General features: G+C 47.3%; 1 protein-coding gene across 1 annotated transcript; it reads left to right on the top strand.

Annotated features, from left to right (window-relative positions):
• Window positions 1–9,052: 9,052 nt before the first annotated feature.
• Window positions 9,053–20,291, top strand: LOC123450189. Its single transcript, XM_045127564.1, has 17 exons — window positions 9,053–10,415; window positions 11,506–11,590; window positions 11,725–11,787; window positions 11,924–12,081; window positions 13,403–13,478; window positions 13,562–13,621; window positions 13,758–13,865; window positions 14,543–14,748; window positions 15,273–15,282; window positions 16,288–16,626; window positions 17,723–17,814; window positions 18,340–18,490; window positions 18,634–18,765; window positions 18,900–19,034; window positions 19,139–19,696; window positions 19,806–19,960; window positions 20,044–20,291. The coding sequence occupies exons 1-17, from the start codon at window positions 9,184–9,186 to the stop codon at window positions 20,177–20,179; spliced, it is 3,696 nt and encodes a 1,231-aa protein (XP_044983499.1). The 5' UTR covers window positions 9,053–9,183; the 3' UTR covers window positions 20,180–20,291.
• The last annotated feature ends 1,727 nt before the right edge of the window (window positions 20,292–22,018 follow it).

Genomic DNA, 22,018 nt, shown 5'->3' with positions numbered 1-22,018 from the left:
ACTGCTCGTACCTCCACAAGATATTAGCACACCCATCATGCCAGTTGAGGATCAAGTGGGAGAACATGTCTCTCACCCTGATGACACTCAAGAACAAGTTGATCTTCAAGAGGTAGACCAAAGTATGGGTATGCTTGATGATGAACCTCAACAGGTGCAACGCAAAGAGGAATATCTTCCTCCGCACATAAATGATCCATATGTTGAGGACATTGATGATGCAAACAAAGTTGAACCTCGTGAAACCTTGACCTCCATCATGCCACGTGTGGCCGGTCGTGTTGATATTGATCAAATCCTCACAGGCGTATCAGAAGGTAGAGTGACTCGTAAACAATTAACAAACTTTTGTGCTCACTTTTCGTTTGTCTCTAGTACCGTGCCACACAGGGTTCAGGATGCATTATGTGACAATGACTGGCTACTTGTTATGCAAGAGGAGCTAAACAGTTTCACACGCAACGAAGTATGTTCATTGGTAGAACGACCAACTGAGGAACATAATGTCATTGGAACTAAATGGATTTTCAAGAACAAGGAAGATGAGAACGGGACTGTTCTACGCAACAAGGCAAGGTTAGTAGCACAGGGGTACTCCCAAGTTGAAGGTTTGGACTTTGGTGAAACTTTCGCCCCTGTTGCTCGTCTTGAGTCCATTCACATTTTATTGGCCTATGCTGCTTTCAATGGTTTTACCTTGCATCAAATGGATGTGAAAAGTGCTTTTCTTAACGGTCCTCTACAAGAAGAGGTATATGTATCACAACCACCTGGGTTTGTTGATCCTCATCACAAAGACCATGTATATAAACTTCACAAGGCACTTTATGGTCTTAAACAAGCACCCCGTGCTTGGTACGATCATCTTAAGAAGTTCCTACTCGATGATGGCTTTGTGGTGGGGGTGATCGATCCCACTCTTTTTACTAAGAGGGAAAATGGTGATTTGATCTTATGCCAAATCTATGTAGATGACATCATTTTTGGTTCTCCTAACATCCATTTGTGCAAGAAGTTTGCGGCCTCCATGACCAAGACCTTTGAGATGTCACTCAACACGGACTTGAAGTTCTTTCTTGGTTTTCAAATACAACAATTTCAAGAAGGGATTTTCTTGTCTCAAACTAAGTATCTCAAGGACATTCTTGAGAAATTTGATATGACAAATGCTAAACCAATGAAGACACCCATGGCCACCGATGTAGTTCTAAATGAAGACTCAAACGGTATTCCTTTTGACCCATCTACTTATCGCTCCATGATTGGTTCGCTGCTTTACCTTTGCGCATCTAGACCGGGCATCATGTTAAGTGTAGGAATATGTGCTAGATTTCAAGCTTCCCCTATGGAAAGCCATCACACGGCGGTTAAGCACATTCTCAGATACCTTGTTCACACCCCAAAGTTAGGCTTATGGTACCCTAAGGATGCAAAGTTTGATCTTATTGGGTATTCTGATGCGGATTGGGCCGGTGATAAAGTGGGACGGAAATCCACTTCCGCTGCATGTCAGTTTCTTGGACGCTCGTTGGTAAGTTGGTCCTCGAAGAAGCAGAACTGTGTTTCTCTCTCCACGGCCGAGGCCGAATATATTGCAGCCGCAAGCTGTGCTACTCAATTGCTATGGATGAGGCAAACACTGAAGGATTATGGTATGACGTATCGACACGTTCCTCTTCTCTGTGATAATGAAAGTGCCATAAAGATCTCCGTGAACCCCATTGATCACCCTCGCACAAAACATATTGATATTAGGTATCATTTCTTGAGAGACCATGTGAAAAAGGGTGACATTGATATTACCCATGTGGGTACCGACATGCAGTTAGCCGACATTTTCACCAAGCCACTTAGCGTAGCAAGGTTCTGTCAACTTAGGCGTGAACTTGGTATCTTGGAGCTTGACAAGATATCTTGAAATCTTGCACACATACATACACTCACATTATGGTTGTGTCTTGATGTGCGCATATATTTAGGGGGAGTGCGTCCTAATTCTATGTGTCTTTAAGCTTACAACGTACGCACAGATCATTTCATGCATGTAATGCTTCTAGGAAAACGGTGCTCGTATTTTTTTATATATACCATGCAAGTCATCATCATCAAAACAAACATTACCAGAACTGGCCTCTCCCTTCTTCTCTCTCTCTCTCGGACGTCCGGCTCATCTCGGATGTCCGGCGCCAGAACATCCTCCGGACGTCCGACGCCTCTCGGACGTCCGACGCGGCAAAACCTCCTCCGGTCGTCCGACCAGTGTCGATCGTCCGACGCAAGAACAACATCCGGACGTCCGACGCCTCTCGGACATCCGACGCCTCGGGGCCCCTATATAAAGCTGGGCGTGGGGCTGGGCTTTTGCCCTAACCCCCAGCGCCCCCTTTTCCCCCAGCCGCCGCCGCCAGCCCAGGGAACTGCTCGAGGAGCTCCTCCCCAGCGCCGCCATCCTCGAGATCGAGCCGATCTCCTCCGTGGATCCCCTACTTCTTCCTCCGTATTCTTCGCGGGATCCATCCTCAGGTCGCTCCTCCGTCTCCTTTCACGTTGGATTTGATTTATCCCATGTATCTCCATGTTCATTCCTCATTTGGGGATTTTTCATCCGCGTAGGGCTTCATGGGCAAGACCAAGCACACTGCTCGGAAGACCGCGGCCGGCTCATCCTCTCGCACCCCTATGAACACGGGGTCGGAATCGGATGAGCCACACCGTCCCTTCAAATGGACTGCTCGGCGTTCTCCGCCCCGACGTTCGCCGTCTCCCTCGCCGTCTGATGATGCTGATCCCGACTTCGAGGAGGAGCTTGCCGCTGAGGAACTTCCTCAACCCGTCGCTCGAAGGTCCAAGCTCGGGTCTCGCAGGGAGTCCTACATGCCACAACCACCTCCTGCCCAGCCTGTAGGTGAAGCTCGCCGCATCTCCTTAGAGCCTCCTGTCACGTTAGGTCGTAATATCACAAACTCCACCACACTTGGGGCAGCTTCCTATCTTACTTTCCACCGCGACGTAAATAAATACGAGGTCGGCAGTGATTCTACGGATTCATGTTTCCACACAAACGTCCAGGCGGACATCTTTTCCACCGTCATAGTTCCTAAGGGGTTATCTAATCATCTTTACATTGATGTTGAGCATATTCGCATGCACCTGGCGAAATATCCGGGTGCCATTGAGCTTATTGAGTCATCGGGGCTTGCCGCCCTGTTTGCTTTTCATTGCGACTATAATGCTGCTGCTATTCACCAGTTCTATGCCACATGTCATTTTGGCTCCGACAACACTGTCACCTGGATCACCTCTGACGTTCGCTTCAAAGCCACTTATGCTACTTTTGTTGCCGCACTGGGTTTTCCCCATTCCGGTTATAAAATACATAAGGATGATCCTAACCATGCGCCTAAGACCATTGACGTGTGTGGACACCTAATCAAACCACTACGTGAGCTTGATGTGGATGAGCGCCTGAAGGACCTTAACCAGGTATCCATCTGGCGCTCACCTTACTTCATTATCTTTTAGTGTGTCATCCGCACCATCTATCCCAAGATGGGTGATAAGGGTTCTTGCAGTGGCTATTGTATCAACATCATGTACCACTTGTTCGAGAACCCCAAGAGCAAAATCAATGTGCCCCATTTCCTATGGCATGAGATTCGGCTTGCTAGCTTTCAGTACAAGCGAGCCTTTCCTCACGCTCCCTTCATCTAGGAACTTATTAACCACGTTGCTGATTTGTCTGTGGCTACCGCTCACATCCATCGCAAGTGGTCCATTCCCGCTCACATGGCGGATGAATTTGCTCCCAAGAACGCCCCTTCTTCCTCTACTACCACTCGCCGCACTGCTGCACGGGCCGCCACCCCTTCATCTAGCTCCGTTTCTCTCGGTCGCATTGCCAAATTCCTTGGCAAAGCTCACTCTGCTTTGATGAAGGCTGTCTCCTTTCAGTGTGGTCAAACCCATGATGTGGTTTCCCTCTTAGTTTCCTCCCAGAATGCCCTCAAGGCTCGTCTGAGAGCCTCGGGCGCTCTTGATGTGAGTGATGATGAGGCCCCTCCTGCTGCTCCTTCCATTGATTTTGGCTTCCCTTCTGGTCCTGAGTGGTCTGAGTTCTTTGACGAGGCTGGGGGCAGTGGTTTGGCTGATGATGCTGATGATGATGGTGATGAGCTTTGAGTTTGGTTGGTGCTATTGATGGCTCCCTTTTTGGTACTTGGTGCCAAAGGGGGAGTAATGTATCGTAGTTAAATTCTTATTCTCGTCATTTTTTAGTCTTTGGAGATTTAATGTAATGGATAAAACTCGTGTATGGCTACTTATGAATGGTTGTGACTTGCTATGATATCATCATAGACTATTATGTCTTGCTCCTTTATTTCTATGATGATCTATTATCCTTCCATGTTGATCCATTTGGAGCTTCGATTTCTTTATCATGCATATCCTAAGGGGGAGCTCCATACTAAATATCTCCTAGACTATAATGTATGGTTAATATTTTTGAGACCTATGTATATGTTGTCATCAACTACCAAAAAGGGGGAGATTGAAAGTGCATGCTATGCCCCTAATCGTCTTTTGGTGTTAATGACAACACATACATAGGAAACTAATCCTATTTGTTGAGTGTATCTCAGGACGGCAAGTACTTTAGTAGATTAAGATTTATGTATCAAAGGTTGCCTGAAAAGATTGGTGATTTATATTTCGAGAAGACTCGGGATTAAGAAGAGATGCTGTAGAATAGTCTTTTGAGTTTATTGATATTGAGTATAGGGATCCCGCACTATTAAGAGGGGAACACAGGCTTTGCGATAAACTTGCTCATACCACATCTCTACAACCATATCAAACACCACATACTATCCTCTGTCTTCAATTCAATACATGTCCAATATCTCGGAAATCCGGCTCCCTCCGGACGTCCGAGGGCCGGACGTCCGGCCAAGCTCCGGAAATCCGGAAGTCAACACCAGTAGAATGTGTGCCCTATATCTCGGAAATCCGGCTCCCTCCGAACGTCCGAGCGCCGGATGTCCGACCCCCATCGGAAATCCGGAAGCCACCACCAGTAGAAATTGTGCTGTATAACACGGACTTCCGAGCCACTCCGGACGTCCGTATGCTGATGAATTCAAATATGTTCAGGCACATCTACAGGCCTCGGACGACCGACCCGTGTCGGACGTACGGCCGCTGATGAATTCAGAAGAGTTCCAGTCATGCCTACAGGTCTCGGACGACCGACCCCTGTCGGACGTCCGGCCCCTCACGGACGCCCGGACTTCCGACAAGTGTCGGACGTCCGGACCCTGTGTGACTTATTGCACCTCCAACGGCTGGATTTCACTCCACACTATAAATACTCTTCTCCCACCTCGTGAAAGTGTGTTCAACACAGCTAAGATACACCCAAGAACACCTTTCCTGTCACTCACTCTTGTCTACACCAAATCCTAGATCCCAAGAGCATTTGTGAGTCCTTTTGAGTGTTGTTCCAATCAAAAGATAGATCGTCTCCCTCTCCTCCTTCCCACCAAAGTGATTTGTGATTTGAGCAAGTTTTGAGCAATCCCCGTGATCTTGTTACTCTTGTAGGTTGGAGACTCCTAGGCGGTAGGAGTCTTCGGAGAGGAATCAAACCATTGTGATATCCCCCGGAAAGTTTGTGAAGGTTTGGAAGCCACCTCAAGGCTTACCACTAGTGGTTGAGAAACGCCTTCGTGGAGTTATCTCAAAGGGAGAATAGGGTGAGCCTTCGTGGTGTTGGTGTGCCTTCGTGGTAACATCCGCCCCTCTAACGGTGACGTAGCTTCCCTCCAAGGAAGTGAACATCGGGATACATCCTTGTCCCTCTCGGAGTTTCGGTTATTCCTAACCCTAACTCTCTACTTGTGTTAATCCTTATTACATACTTGTATTTGCTTATTGTTTACCGCTTGCCTTGCTTCACTCCTAATAGCTTACTCTTTGTCATAGTAATTATTAGGCTTACACTTATATTCCGCACTTTAGCCTAAAATTGCTAAGTAATTATTAAAATTTGGATTTGTACCTATTCACCCCCCCTCTAGGTCCATCTCGATCCTTTTCAGTAGCCGCTTGAATGTGACGAGAATGTGTGTTCATTTGGATGTATAGCGTGCGATGCTCTCCCGGATGGTGTGTTGCTTCAATATCGACATTGAGAGGTCGCGTTCGCATGAATGAAAAGTGGTCGCTTTACAACGACATGGATACGGGCAGCTCGTGTCACGCAAGGGAAGAGGGTTTTAGATGGGCCAGTATTGCCAAATGAGATGTGGTAGCGGTTCGGACGCCCGCACCCCCGTCTATGGTTTACAGTAAAAAGCGTGCTTGGACCGGTATGCAGACGATGCAGGACCACGGTGGATGACAATACATGCCCAGACCATCCAATCCAAACGATGTCGGCGTATTGAGGATCAGAGTGGGAGCTGTCATTCGAGCATCTACACTCACGCGCCTCAAAACCCCCTCATACGCCCGGTCGGATGGCCTGATCAATCACCGGTCAGAAAACCCAACCCGGACGGACGCCTCAAACCAAACTAAAAAACTCGGACTGAGAGACACTCCTCATATCTAGCCGAAATATGGGGCAGATATGGGGAGGCCAGGGCACATGTACCACTAAGACCCGACCAACCTGACCCCACATATATCCATCCTCATCCCCTCCCCGGACCAAACCCTAGCCACTCCACTCTACTCTGTCGCTCAAGCTCCCGTCTGGTGATCTTCACCATTCTCCATCACGACGGGCACCAGATCTTTGTCCTACACCTCCAGATCCGTCGATCCCGACCTCGTTCCACATAGCCCCGAGGAGGCAATGACCGTTCGGCTTGCACACTGCCGTTCCCAGGAGGAGGCCCCCTGACGACATCGCTCAGACTTATTCCATCATGAATCCATTTGCGTCTGCCCTAATGGCACATGAATCAGCCGCTAGGTGTGACATCTGCCTCACCGGAGGTGGTGTGTTCCCTTTGGCGTCCGAACACGATGGAGAACACACAAACCCTCCGTTGTCACGCCGAGACGGAGGACACATCATGGATGCGTCCGACGCAAACATAGCAGCGTGCCTGGCGTGCGAGTTAGGCGGGCGCGGGAGACGGCCGCAACCCTCGCGGTGGTGAACATTGGTGAGGCGGAGTCTCCTTTCTCGTGCCCGTCTGGTGCACCAGTCTGGGCGCCGCAACAACGTCGTGGTGGATGCCGCCGGCTCGTCCCACGACGGATCCATTATCGATTTGACGTTCACTGGCACTGTAAGGGATCCGGGCTTCGACGAGGAAGAGTAGGGCATGGGAGACGATGATGCCTCGTGTTCCATGTACTACTCTACCTCGCCGGCAATGGGACCGACACTCTAGGGAGTGCACCCGGTCGTGGGACAAGGACGCGACGGACTCAGACAGGATTCGCTTAAAGATCATTTTATGTTGCACGCAATAATAGGAATTTGAGATATCTAATTATAAAATTGATTATTTAAGACGTGAGAGGTCCCTGTCCGTAGCCGCGCCCGGATGCGTGCCTGGACATCTGAAGAGTCGATTTTACCAAGTCTAAATGTGAATGTGGATGCTCTTTGGCTCAAACACCTGCAGGCTTCCCAAAAGTTCTGGCTCCACCCCTGACACCAAGTATCAAATATGACGGTTTGTGGAAACCAATCCGTGATTGGATGGTTAAAGTGACATCGATATTTTTAGCCTATTAGGATTCAATTCCCTGATGCTTGTATTATTTCTGCATTTATTTTAGGATTTTCGACGATACGATTTCAATGAAAGGAGACATTCCCGTCAAGATGATATGTCGGTTCAGTATTTTGAGGATGCATGTGTATATAAACGATTACGTCTGTACTGTGTTCAAAAAACATGACGCTCGTATATATTTCAAATGCAAGACCGAATAACTCGGCACGTGGTGGCGCCGTGCTGCTTTAGCCGCCAGCAGCGTCACATGTACGCAAGAAACCAACCGTTTGAGGAAAAAGAAATACACACCGAGGCGTACGTATGCGCGCAGCACGCCCGTGACCATCGGGGCTTCCCGCCATCCAACAGCGTCAGTCAGCGTCACCCACACTCCCCGCTTCCACTCCCACTTCCACGGGTGTGAACGCGCGCGCGCCCTCGTCGCCGCCGAGCTGGAAGCACATGAACCGCACGCACACTCGAGCCCAGCCGATCTGTCCGTCCCACGCAGCCACAGACGCCAGCTCAAAAGCTAATCAATCAAGCGAACACAAACCGTCAAAGCGCAGCAGCAGCAGCAGCAACCAATCAGCCAACCCACCCGAACGGTCCAACATTCTTCTTCCAAACATGCATCAAAATCTCACAACAACGTTTCACCATCCAACAATCGACATTTTCGCTCGCCGAGTTAATCTGTGGTTGAATGGTTAAGAGAACAGTGACACCTCAGTCCATCAAAGGTTCTGATATTTGTATTTATCATAAATTTATTTCAACTTGTGTAGTACTCGATGAGAGGATAGTATGCCCTTACTACAATGGCCACCACTTGTTTACTGGAATTATTATCACTGTACCATGTGCTAATAGTCCCCGGATCCCCGACCCAGCCGCCCTCGAGTTGCGTCGCCTGCCGGCGCAGCCGGCCACCGCCGTGCGCCGCGGCCGTTGACAGCCGGTGGACCGGCGACGCGGCGCTTTCACACGCTTCGTTACCGCTGGCCTCACGTCCACGCCAACGGCAGCCATTTTCACCGCGCGAGCCCCCCCGGCTGACGGGCGGGGCCCACGCGGACCGACCCCGTCCGTCCTCGTAACCGCGGGCCAATCCACCGCCGGTCGTCGCAGTCAACCCGCGTCCAACGTCGCCTTCCCCAACGAGCTCACGCAAGGCCCGGCGTCCCGACGCGACTGCCGGCGGGCCCCCGCGGCGACGCGGGCCCACCTGGCATTGAAGCCGCGCGCAGGAAATTATTTACCCACCGCGCGCCAGCGAGAGCGCACGCCACCTCCTCCCCCACCCCTCCCCCGCAACAAGCCGCCGAGGCCGACGGCGACGGGAGCCGCCCCCCCCCCAATCCCCAAATCCTGCGGCGCGGGGCTCAAATTCGGCGCCAGCACCTGCTAGGCGCGCGCGCTTCGGCCCGTCGTATGGATCCAGATGTTCTCGTGGGCCCGTAGCAAGCAGTCCTCGCCCGCCTCCTCCTCCGGCCGCCGCGGCGGGGACGCCGCCGCCGCCGCCATGGACTCCGGCAGCCGCCGCAGCGGCGGGGGGAGCGGGCACGGGAGCGGCAGCGGCAGCGGCAGCGGGAGCGGGAGCCGGGGACGCAGCCCGCGGCTGGAGAGGCGCAACGCGGCGAAGCACATCGACTACGAGGCGGGCGCGGCGGCGGCGACGTCGGTGTCCGCATCGTGGTCGACCTCGTCGTCGGAGCGCTCGCCGGGGGGCCGGCCGACGCGCTCGCTCGACCTCGCGGCCAGGGGCGGCGGCGCCGACTTCCGCATCAACGGCAGCGCGGAGGGGGAGGTCGACGAGCTCTGCCGCAGCCTCGGGCTGTCGGGGCCGGAGGAGTTCGCCATCCCCGTCGCCGCCTGGGAGGCCCGCAAGGCGCGCTCCAGCTCCGACCTCCTCTCCCGCCCCCGTCCGGACCCGGACTCGTCGGCTCTTCCCGTGGAGGAGCCCGCCCCCGTCGTCCGAACCGTCTCCGCCCCCGAGGTCCCGTGGCCCGCTCCTCACACCTTCCCCGACCCCATTCCCGAGGAGTCCATCCACTCCTCCTCCGCTTCCACCGCCACTGACTCCGTGGAGGAACCCGTCGCTGCGGCACCGCAGGAATCCCCCAAAGCAACCCGTGCGGTTGCTGTTGCGGCGCCCGTCGCGGCCTTGTCGCTTCTCTCGCCGAGAAGGGGCGGCGGGGAGGTGGGGATCCGGGGCGTCCGGCCGCCGGTGCTCTCCCCGCCTCCACCGATCACGGGGCTCGCACCCCCACCGGCGAGGCAGTCGTCTGTGGCTGATATCATGAGCGGATCGGCCTGGGACATTGTGAACTCTTTCGCTCCCACGGAGGGGAATAGTGAACTGAGAATGACCTATGAGCATGTTGAAGCATCTCCCATGTCAGACACAGAGGAGGATAATCCTGAGGAGAACGATGAAGGATTGACAGGGCTTGAGGGGGAGCTGAAAGGCTGGAGGGTTGGGGAGACCTTTGAAGGGTTCACCGGGACATCCTCATTGTCGACAACGAATGATGACGATGCATCTAGCACGAATACAGAGGCCGTGTTCGTCATCTCACCGAATGGCAAGTTCAAGCGGAACATCAAGTCATGGATGCGTGGTGCACTTCTGGGAAGTGGCTCATTCGGGATGGTGTACGAGGGGATCAGTGAGTAAGTAGCAATGTTATTATTGGCATTTTATTGTTCATGCACCTTATATGTTTTAACTTCTAACTGGTCCAAGGAGGTACTGGGCTCTTGTGTCTAATTTAGGCTTGAAAGTAAACTTGTTACTCGCCTTATATTATGGTTAGTTTGTCTACAGATAAGCTTAGTTAGTCCAAACAGCCTTATTGTGCTGTCATCCGCCCCTATAACAGGGGGCAGCACCACACCATTTAGCATGTACTAGAGTTTACAAGTACACATCACTATATCATTCTACAGATAGATTATCAAACATCTACTCCATCCGGCCCGAATTACTGGTCGCAAAAATTGATAGAAATGGATGTATTTATAACTAAAAATATTTCTAGATACATCCATTTCTGCGACAAGTAATTTGGGATGGAGGGAGTATTTAGGTAAGTATGTGTGTGTTAGTTTGGGGTGGAGGTGCTCAGAACTGATCTTATACACACTGGTCGCTGAATTTTGTAAAAAAACAAAACTCACACATGAACATGGTGTATTGAGAATATAGTACGGAATGCAGTTAAGTTTGGCCCTTCATACCTTATTATGTACTCCCTCCGATGCAGTTAAGTCTTTTTAGAGGTTTCACTAGTAGACTACATTCGGATGTATATAGACATACTTTAGAATATAGATTCACTCATTTTGCTCCGTATGTAGCCTCCTAGTGAAATCTCTAAAAAGACTTATATTTAGGAATGGGGGGAGTACACACCTTACTATATTCTAAGGGTAGGAACAGTGACTTGTGCAACCAAGTCCATTTCTGTAATTTAGGGCAACCAGGCGAGGCAGCAGATCACTGCAGTCTGGATGTGTTACTGCCATCTGCCGTAATAACATGTCTGGTACAATAAATATTGATTTGCTGATGGCATACTTCTGTACATGTTCTGACCATGATTGTTCATATGTCATAATGCTCATAATAATCTGCACAGGCTGGAATCTAGTAGAGTGATTACTGATTACTTTGTCTTAAGAGTGACCCAGTGTACTTGTTTCAGCTGTACCATTTGATAAGCATTTAATCAATGCTGTCTGTTATTGAATATTTCTGCAGTGAAGGTGCGTTCTTTGCTGTTAAGGAAGTGTCTTTGCTTGACCAAGGAAGCAATGCACAGCAATCTATTCTTTCACTTGAACAGGTTAGCTGTTGCTCTTGATTTGTCTAGTTTTAGTTTTGTGATATCAACTATTTTCTATGCACATTTCACATGCTCTGACATCTTCTAAAGCTATATTTTTTCATCGCCTGATTTTATGTTTTTTTGTTTCTTAGGAAATCGCTCTCCTTAGTCAGTTTGAACATGAAAATATAGTCCAGTATTATGGAACTGACAAGGTATTCCACACTCCTTTTAATGTTCCTAGGTTATGCATTGCAATTCTAGATTTTTTTTCTTTTGTTTAAGCAATCCTTATGTCACATAGAAAAATTTATTTATTTGTGTATAATGATGTTCAAAACTTAAATGCAGGAAGAATCAAAACTCTATATTTTTATTGAGCTTGTTACACAAGGTTCTCTTTCATCCCTCTATCAAAAGTATAAACTGCGAGACTCACAAGTCTCTGCGTACACAAGGCAGATTCTCAATGGATTGGTTTATCTCCATGAGAGAAATGTGGTCCACAGGTATAATGCTGCTTCTCTTATGATTTATCTTGAAAGTAATCTGTGCTTATGAGCCAATAATTTTTGTCCTTTGAATCTCTTTTTTAGTATTGAATAATGAGTTTTTTATCTCATGTGTCATGCACTTATAATGTGAATAGCACATAGGGAGCAAGTTTTATTTCCAAAAGCTAGTACCTGCTCCACCTTCTTAAGGTGGCATCCACCATAGACTACTGTAGTTTGGGATTGTGAAACCAACAAAGAACACAACAATGATCGATGAGGTACAGCCTGTTAGAAACAGAGCAACTAACTCGTTCACCATCATCATTTTGGATTCTCTACATCAGAGCAAGTAAACACTTGACCCTCTGACTGGTACCTTGGAAAAGGCGCCATTGCTGGCTTGGTCAAATACAGCGACTGCTTGATGTCTGTTTTCTATCTCATTTTGTCTCTCTGTTTTGCATTGGATAGTCATTTTTTATGCTTCGATTTACTACAAGGCTATACTGAGAATACACCACTTTAACATTTCGGAGAATTTGCCGTGTTAAACACCCGTAATTCTATGATTTGGCATTTTGATCACTTTATTTCTTTTCCCTTCATTTTGTGCATCTTTCACGCACTTGAAATGCCAATTTTGCCCTCCACGTAAATGAAGTTCTTTTTTTATTTTTGAAAAATACACAAGTGTGTTTCACCATACATAACTAAGCACCTGAAGCCGGCAGGTGCATCCGCACGCGCATGTGCACTACAACTGCCTAATCCTATTCACCAAAGATTACTACTACTCCCTCCGTTCCTAAATATAAGTCTTTGTAGAGATTTCACTAGTGGACTACATATGAATGTATATAGACATACTTTAGAGTGTACATTCAATCATTTTGCTCCGTATGTAGACACATAGTGAAATCGCTTAAAAGACTTATATTTAGGAACGGAGGGAGTAGCAAATTAATAGACCCCTCATGTGCTCGTTGAGAACTGCAAGGCGAATACCACAGGAACCACACCTTCAACGCCTGACCTGCACCACGTCAACCACACCTTCAATGCCTGTTTTTTTTCCTTCCTGAAGAGGCTCTTATAAATAAAATGCTAGGTGCCCTTAAACAATGCTAGGCACTGACATATAGCTATAGAGGGCAAAGTTGATATTTCAAATGGGTGGAAAAGAAGCAAGAAACATGAGGAAAAATAATAAAGAGGGTGGAATCTCAAATCATAGAATTACCGGTGTTTATAGGGCCGAATCCTAACTTACAATAAAATTGATGCCAGTTCATACAAATACTTTTGATTAACTGAGACAATTCTTTATACTCAGAGATATCAAATGCGCCAATATATTGGTTCATGCAAATGGATCGGTAAAACTTGCAGATTTTGGGTTGGCAAAGGAGGTGAGCCTTTTTTCTTCTACGAGGTTATTTGCACGTCTTGAAATGGCAAATTGTCTTAATGTGGCACCTTCTTGTAATTTCAGATGTCCAAAATTAATATGCTGAGATCATGCAAAGGAAGTGTTTATTGGATGGCACCTGAGGTAATAGTCATACTTTAGCCCATGCTGATCATATTCAAACTATTCGACTTTGATGTTGTTCGGCAATATTTCAGTAATAATTTTGTGGCATCTTTTAATAAGCGCCGAAGTTCTAAATGCACCTTCCCACTTTCAGGTTGTTAATCCTAGAAAAACATATGGGCCTGCAGCTGATATGTGGAGCTTGGGCTGCACTGTATTGGAAATGCTAACCCGCCAAATACCATATCCTAATGTCGAGTGGGTATGTCATATTTTCAACTTCACCTGTTTTAGTTCTCTGGTATTGGCTTGCCACGCAAAAAAAAAAGAAAGTATGTTGCACCGTTAACTTCATTATTCGTTAGACCTTTGTTGTCTAGGATATTGAATTTTTGGATGGGAAAAATGTTATAATTAAGTTGCAGAAAAACTCTGATTCGCTATTTGACTTTGTATTAAAGAAGCGGTAGGACTCCAGCAGATCTTGTCCTTTTTCTTTAAATTATTCGATATTGGGATTTATGAACTGTCCATGCACTTGCTGAGGCAAGAACATGGGGAAATCATCACCTTTCTCCCTTCCAAGCCTGAAGCATTTATCAGATATCCCTCCATCCCAAAATAAGTGTCACTGATTTAGTACAAACTAAATCAGTGGCACTTATTTTGGGACGGAGGGATAAAAATAATAATTTATCAGATTTAGCTCTTCTATTTTTTGTATTTGATGCTTTCAAAATTTGTGTTTTTTTTACTATTTATTTATTACGGTGAAAATAGCACATTATTTGTGTCTGTTGATTTGGGTTCTAAAAGGAGTGTGTGATTATTTCTTTGGAGTGTACTTCTCTCTGAATAATAATCTGTGTAACTTGTTGAAATTTAACCTACTTGGTGTTGATTGTCGGCTCTCAACTAATGTTTCTCTGCTACTTGTAGACAAATGCTTTCTTTATGATTGGAAAAGGAGAACAACCTCCCATTCCCAGCTCCTTGTCAAAAGAAGCTCAAGATTTCATACGCCAGTGTGTAAGAGTTGATCCAGACGAGCGACCTTCCGCATCACAACTTTTGGCGCACCCATTTGTTAACAGGCCACTTCGAGCTTCTTTTGATTCTTTGTCTCCTCCGATCAATAGGCCATAGTATTAGTGTGGTTTCTCTGTTTATGCAACCACGGTCCACGGCTCATCTCCTGATTTGGTAAGCTGTCTATTTCTGCCAAACGTATTATGTACAAGCATTATTTAGTCAATGCCAGTTCTGCACACTATCGGTCCATTTTATCAGATAGCCTATCGTTTTGCAGATCTTCGTGATCTTCCACCATGGGGGACCATGCTTTAGGAGGACGTAGTTGAGCATGTGCAGTCAAATAGGATGATGGGTGAGCGTGAGCACTGACCATGTTTGTTGGATTGCTTGTGCATTTTCTTCATAGGCAAAGTTTTCGATAGATTTTGTTGTACAACTTAGTGGAGAAAAGAGTTGGAACTGCAGTGTTGCTAGGGCGACCTGCTCTGCTGTTTTGTAAATGTTTGACCACTGGCTATTATTCTTTACCCCATGGCTTGTTGCTCCTAAATCAACGGGAGCATTATATCGCGTGGTATAGCGGTATTCTTTTCTTCATAGCAAGTGGAAATTTTGCGTTTTTGCGGTGTTGTAGCTTCTTATCCGTAATTTTTTTGGGGTGATTATCCGATGTACCGTACGGGGCAACGGAGTGGTTGCCGTTGATCTTATTAGGTTTCTCCAGGTCCCCAGTCTGCTTGCTGACTGGATCATCAGATGAGATGGTAACTGGGCTACCTGCCCTGGAAACTGGAACGAGATTAGGGAGGTCCCGTTTGATTTACTATGATCAACTTGCACATGGTGGTCGGCCGCTAAATAATTGCGGTCGCTGTTTGACTAAACAGCAGGCAGCAGTAGTATATCGGTTAAACCCTTCCCTGAAGCAGCGTATGCTTTACCCTATCCGTTGGATATTGTGGAGTGAAGTTTGATGAAAATGCTAATTGCAGTTGGCCGTACAATACGAAGTACTGGTAGTAGTAAGTAGTAGTAATCCCGATGAAGGCTCCACTGGATTTCAGTTGTTTCGATCAATGGCTGATACAGAGACAGCCAGACCATCTGCGCCCCGTTGTGGCCGTACGCCGTGTCGTGTAGATGGATAAGCAAGCAACCGTAGCCCAGCCTGCGCTGCAGAGCGCACTGGTGTGCTCGTAGCAGCTCCCTACGGTCCCGTGGCCATACGATACGGATGGCGGACTGGGCGCCCACGCCGCGTGCCCCGTCGCCTTCTTCCCCGTCTCGCGGTTTTGTCCCGCCTGCTACTGCGTGTATGTCGTGACTCGTGACCCAGAAGACGGCGACACCCTCAGGTTCAGGCCCGGAACCGGAAACCAGAACCTGGATGATGTCCCGAGACGCTCGCCCGCGCACCAGCCCCTCATCTCGGAAGTAGACCGACCTTTGGCTGGGCGTTGGCACGTTGCATGCACACACACAGACACGCTCGGCTTGGGTGGCTTTGGGCTCTGGCTCGCCGCCGCACGCACGGCAACCCGAGCGAAATCCCAGCGATAGATAGACGCGCGCGGGGCAATAGAAAAGGCAGGCCAGCAGTACTGTGCTACTACTACTACTCGAGTAATTAGCGCGCGGGGGTCACGTAGCTGCCGCGCGCTTATTCCGGCGCAGGACGAGACACGCGGTTGCCGCATGCCCCCGCACCCCGCACCCGCACCCGCATCACCGTGCACTCCACCACCGCCCAAGCAAGTGGCGGGCAGCGGCGGCAGCCGGACCCAGAGGCCTCGGGCGGAGCGCCTCGACGGACGCGCCGCACCATCACCATCACCATCGCCATGAGGAGGGCGCAGCCGCCGCTGCCGCTGCCGTCGCAGCAGCAGCAGCAGCAGCAGCAGGGGACGACGCCGGCGCCGGGGACGGTGCGCGTCGACAAGGCGTCGCCCGCGTCCAGCTTCCGCCAGCTCGACGACGCCTTCCTGCAGGTCAGTCAGCCTACCAAAACCACCTTCGCCGCCAAGTAGTAAGATTTTATCCACCCGCCGCCTGGCTCGATCGTCGGGGAGCCGATGGTCGGTCAATGGAACAGTAGCTAGCCCCTGCGCCGCCCTCTCCGCGCGCCCGCGGGCGGCAGCGCCCAGTTCCCGGCGTAGCGGAGCCGGAGCGCGTGACGGCCGGCGTCGCGCGCTCCGGCTCCTTCCGGCCGGCCCTGCTCCCTAGTTTGCAGCCGCCGACGAGGGTCCCGCGCGCGCTACGGTCTGCCCCGGCGACCTGCCTGCCGCCGCGCCGCGCCAGATGTCCAGGAATCAGGATTGGATGCGCGTGTTGGAGCTGTTATGCCAAGATGATAATCAACGCTGAAATTAATATCCGTGCACTCGAAAGAGATGGATGGATGGATGGATGCGGGGCTTGCCAACTACTGCAACGGGACGTCCGATGCATTGCTATATTTACACCAGAAATTTCTCAGAATGTTTAATGTGTGCATTTCGTGCAGCAAATCCGTGAGTTTCCATGTGTATTCCGTTGGGCTTTTAATTTTTTCACGGAACTATGTGCCAGAATTGGATCAAATTGTAGGCAACTTCTTCTTCCATGAATGAATGTCAATCGCATCGCGCAGGATAGGATATGGTACAAAACAAAATTTTAAAATGTACACTTATGTCGTGCTACTGAGTATGCATCCTAAACTCAACCGCAAATACTCTTAGTAACTACTCGTACTTACCAACACTTGAAATAGTATAGACTGTAGTCTAGTTCTTCCATTCTGTTCTCGCAAAAAATAAAATACGTTCTTTCATCCTGTCCTTTTATATATCCTTGTGGGCTTGTGTGCAGATGCTTACCAGCACATCTTTTTTTCTGTTAGATATCCTGTACTCGAAATACTTTTCTTGTTGGTTATACATATACCTCTGCACTAACCACCTTTTTTTTTCCGTCGCTATCCCGCTTCTGTACATCGGAATATCTTCTATTGTGCTTTTTTATATATATTATTTGTTTTGCCTTTGTGTTGACGATTTATTTTTGTTTTTTGGCTTCCCTTTTTTATTTATGTGTTCGTTTCAGAAACAAACAAAAATCTGGCTTGGCGAAGTTCTACATGTTAGGTTTGATGAAGACATTTTGGTAGCAGACCTTCTAGGTGATGGGGAATTGCTGTAAGATCCATTCATCCTCACTTTCCACTTCTCTAGCATGAAATCCTACTACTTGATATTGCTTTGTAGGTTATTGTATGAATTTTCAGTGATGTACTCCCTCCGTTCCTAAATATAAGTCTTTTAAGTTATTTCACTAGGAGTCTACATACAGAGCAAAATAAATGAATCTACATTCTAAAGTATGTCTATATACATCCATATGTAGTCCACTAATGAAACCTCTTTAAAGACTTATATTTAGGAACGGAGGGAGTAATATGCAACTAAGAGATCTTGGATTGCAGTGAATAATATACTTTAGCTGATAATGCCCAATATGCAACTTTGGTTCTTTCCAAGTGTGGGCTTATGTCCACATTATGGAGCCAAGTGTTCAGAAAAATAATGGCTAACACCGCCCAATCCTTTACCTTAATTTATATGGGCAATATTAATCAAAGTAGTCACATGTTCTGACACGTTTTCTATTTCCTTAGCTTTTCATAAATTTTCTTTGATATATTCTGCTTGTTATGCCGACAGATTTCAAGTTTCCAAAGTGATATGGAAGAGGCTACTCAGAAAGAACAAAGAACAACTCAAGCAATCAAAAGTATATATTTATGAGAGGCCATCTTTTGGTAAAAGCAATGGGAAATATACGCCCTATCCAAAAGTAGACTCGTTTCTAAAGGTATTGATAATTTAATGTTACTCATAGTCATAGCAGTTTTGTCTAGTTGTTATCTTTATTTTCAATTTATAAGTGCATTAATTTTACCGGTTCGATAATTATTTTTTTTGAAAGGGCAGCTTATCATATTTTTTTCTTTCTAGGTATGCCAAACCCTTGGATTAGCTGGCATTGATTTGTTTACCCCTTCTGATGTGGTCGAGAAAAGAAATGTTCGGAAAGTCTGCATGTGCATACGTTCACTGTCTAAAAAGGCCGGGATGATGCAGCTAAACGTAAGTCCTAGATTTGAATCCAACCTATTTCAACAATGCCTTTCTTTCTGCTAAAGGAAAACCTTTCAGTCAAATTTTCATTGACCAATAAACACTATAGTTCTAAAACAAGAGTTTCTGGTCCCTGGTGACAGGTGCCTGATTTTGATGTTGTTACCCACACAATAGCCATGCCCAACTATATTGTTGGAGGCATCCGCAGAAGTCTGGAGCAGCCTCAATGCAGTTCATCTTGTTCGAGTGGGCACAGTCCGCGTGCCATTTCTAAAGTACTACATTAGCTGGCAAACTCTTTGTAATGATTGCTTTAGTTTTCTTTGCATGTTCTTGCCGACTGATCAATATTATTCCTTTCAATCCCTATTTTCCACAGAGCATATTTGAAGGACAGAGCGATGAACAAGGCGACCGACATTATGACTCTGATGAAGCAGAGAGCAATCTCTTTGTGTTAGAGCCTCAGGATTCTCTTGATGACGACAAGCTTTCGGAGCTTTTGCAGTTAGGCAATGCCCCCAAGGAAGAAAGAGAAGGCTATGGGGACAGTGGACTTGAAATGCCCGAAGAGAAGTCGCTAGCTGAATCAGCGGGATCACTTGACGCTGGTGTTATGGATGCTGATACTACGAATTCAACTCCTTTTCATGAGAACCTACTCTCACCAACAGACCGGTGTTCAACAACTAGAACAAATAAATGTTCACTAAGCTCAGAAGAGTCAGACTCCATAAACAGTTATTTAGCAGCCGACGGTAGCAAGAATGGTTTGGATGGTCCTCATGTCAAAGTGTCTGAAAGGATTTATGATGGACACGTCGAACCTTCACATGATTCTGTTCAGGGAAATGGGGAAGTATTTGCCGACCATCCAGAAAAAGATGACAGCGCAAGCCGAGAGCTGAAACATGAATTCAGCACTAAGGATCACATGGTACTTCCTGATATGCTAAGCGTTTTGGATGTTACTCTTACTGCTATTTCTTTTTTATCTGGAGTACCACAATAGAAGAATGACATTTATCTTGCCTTCACTAATCCAGGACTCTTGCAAATCCGACGAACAGGATACAACTGAAAACAACAGAAATGCTCGGGGCACAGGGAACGATGCTCCAAAATCTGGGAATGGGGTGCTGAAGTCAGTTGCTGGAGGGATAACGCTCATCGGCGCGGTGTTCTTCGTAGCTCATCTCAGGTATGGGATCATTGTGAGCATTGGGCAGTAATCTGACGTGCAGGACATCACTTGATCTTCTAAAACCGCTATCAATGTCGCAGGAGGAGCAAGGGGATAAGCTTTACAACAATTTTGCCTTCACTTTCTGAAAAATCAATTCAGAGCGATTCAAGGGCGAAGAATGTGGACAACGGAAAGACAACCGAGGTGTATCCAGGCGGATGGCTGAAGGTTTGACAGGATGGACATGACGAATAATCGGGCGCAATTTGAAAGGTTATATCTGATGTCTATCCATATGCACTGTACTAAAGGAGCGATATATACCAGCAGTATCCTAATTTGGTTATAGAGCTGCGTCAAGTGACCTAAAGTTAAATGCGATATATATATATATATATATATATATATATATATATATATATATATATATATATATATATATATTACCGTTCTTTTCTGTGTAAAGAATTGTATAGGTGATTTATCACTGTTCATAATTCAGAACAACTTTCTACTAGCTTCAGGCTGCGTTGTCATGGAGGTGAAATATGTTCCAACTTTTTGAAGTAGCTTTTGCCTACTTTCTTGTTTGGTTAACCAACTTTTCTTGTTTTAGTGGCTATTTTTCACGGCAGATTAATATGGTTTGGTCAATTCTGAGTTATCTATGAGTTTTGATAAGTTCCACGTAATCGGACCGCAGGGTTCCCCGAACGTTTCGATTGCAACGGGACCCAAAATGGTTGATTTATAACATAGAAAATTGACGAGAATAAACCAAAACTGTGAGTTTTGACAAGTACCCCGTAGCCGGATCCCGGTGTTCCCCGAAAGTTTGGATCTCAGTGGGACAAAAAATCAGTAGGTAATAGTATGGAAAACTCGCCATAATAGGCCAAAACAGCGAGTTTTGTCGAGTTCCCTGTAACCGGACCCTGCGATGCACCGAACGTTCGAATCGCAGCGGGCCCTAGAATCACTCAGTAATAGGTAGAAAACTGACAAAAATAGGCGAAAACTGCGAGTTTTGACGAGTTCCCCGTAACCGGACCTCACAGTTCCCCGAACGTTCGGTTCGCAACGGGCCCCAAAATCAGTGAGTAGTATTATAGAAAACTAGCCATAATAGGCCAAAACAACGAGTTTTGATGAGTTCCCCGTAACCGGACCCCTAGGTTCCCCGGACGTTTGGTTCGCAACGGGTCCCAAAATCAGTGAGTAATAGTATAGAAAATTGGACAGAATAGGACAAAACTGTGAGTTTTGATGAGTTCACCGTAACCGGACCCCAGGGTTCCCCGAGCGTTCGGATCACAGCGGGACCCAAAATCAGTGAGTAATAGCATAGAAAACTGACAAGAATAGGCAAAAACCGTGAGTTTTGACGAGTTCCCCATAACCGGACCACAGGGTTCCCAGAATGTTCGAATTGCAGCGGGACCCAAAATGATTGATTAATAGCATAGAAAAATTGGCAAGAATATGCCAAAACTGCGAGTTTTGACGAATTCCCCGTAACAGGACCCCGAGGTTCCCCGGACCTAATGTTCGCAGCGGGTCCTAAAATTAGTGAGTAAGAGCATAGAAAACTCACCAGAATAGGCACAAAATTGTGAGTTTTGATGAGTTCCCCGTAACCGGACCTCGGGGGTTCCCCGAACGTTTTGATTACAGCGGGACCCAAAATCATTGAGTAATAGTATAGAAAACTAACGAGAATAGGCCAAAATTGTGAGTTTTGACGATTCCTGTAACTCGACCCCGGGGTTTCCGAAACGTTTAGATCACAGTGGGACCCAAAATCAGTGAGTCATAGTATATAAAACTAGCGAGAATAGGCCAAAACTGCAAGTTTTGCCGAGTTCCCCGTTACCGGACCACAGGGTACCCGAACGTTTGGATTGCAGTGGGACCCAAATGGTTCATTAATAGCATAGAAAATTGGTCAGAATAGGCAAAAACTGTGGGTTTTGACGAGTACCCCATAGACGGACCCCGGGGTTGCCCGAATGTTCGGATCGCAGCATGACCCAAAATCAATGAGTGATAATATAGAAAACTCGCTAGAATAAG

Source organism: Hordeum vulgare, chromosome 4H (genome assembly GCF_904849725.1).
Source record: "Hordeum vulgare subsp. vulgare chromosome 4H, MorexV3_pseudomolecules_assembly, whole genome shotgun sequence".
NCBI lineage: Eukaryota > Viridiplantae > Streptophyta > Magnoliopsida > Poales > Poaceae > Hordeum > Hordeum vulgare.
The sequence above is the reverse complement of the archived record's forward strand: the minus strand, read 5'-3'. Positions and strand labels throughout refer to the sequence as shown.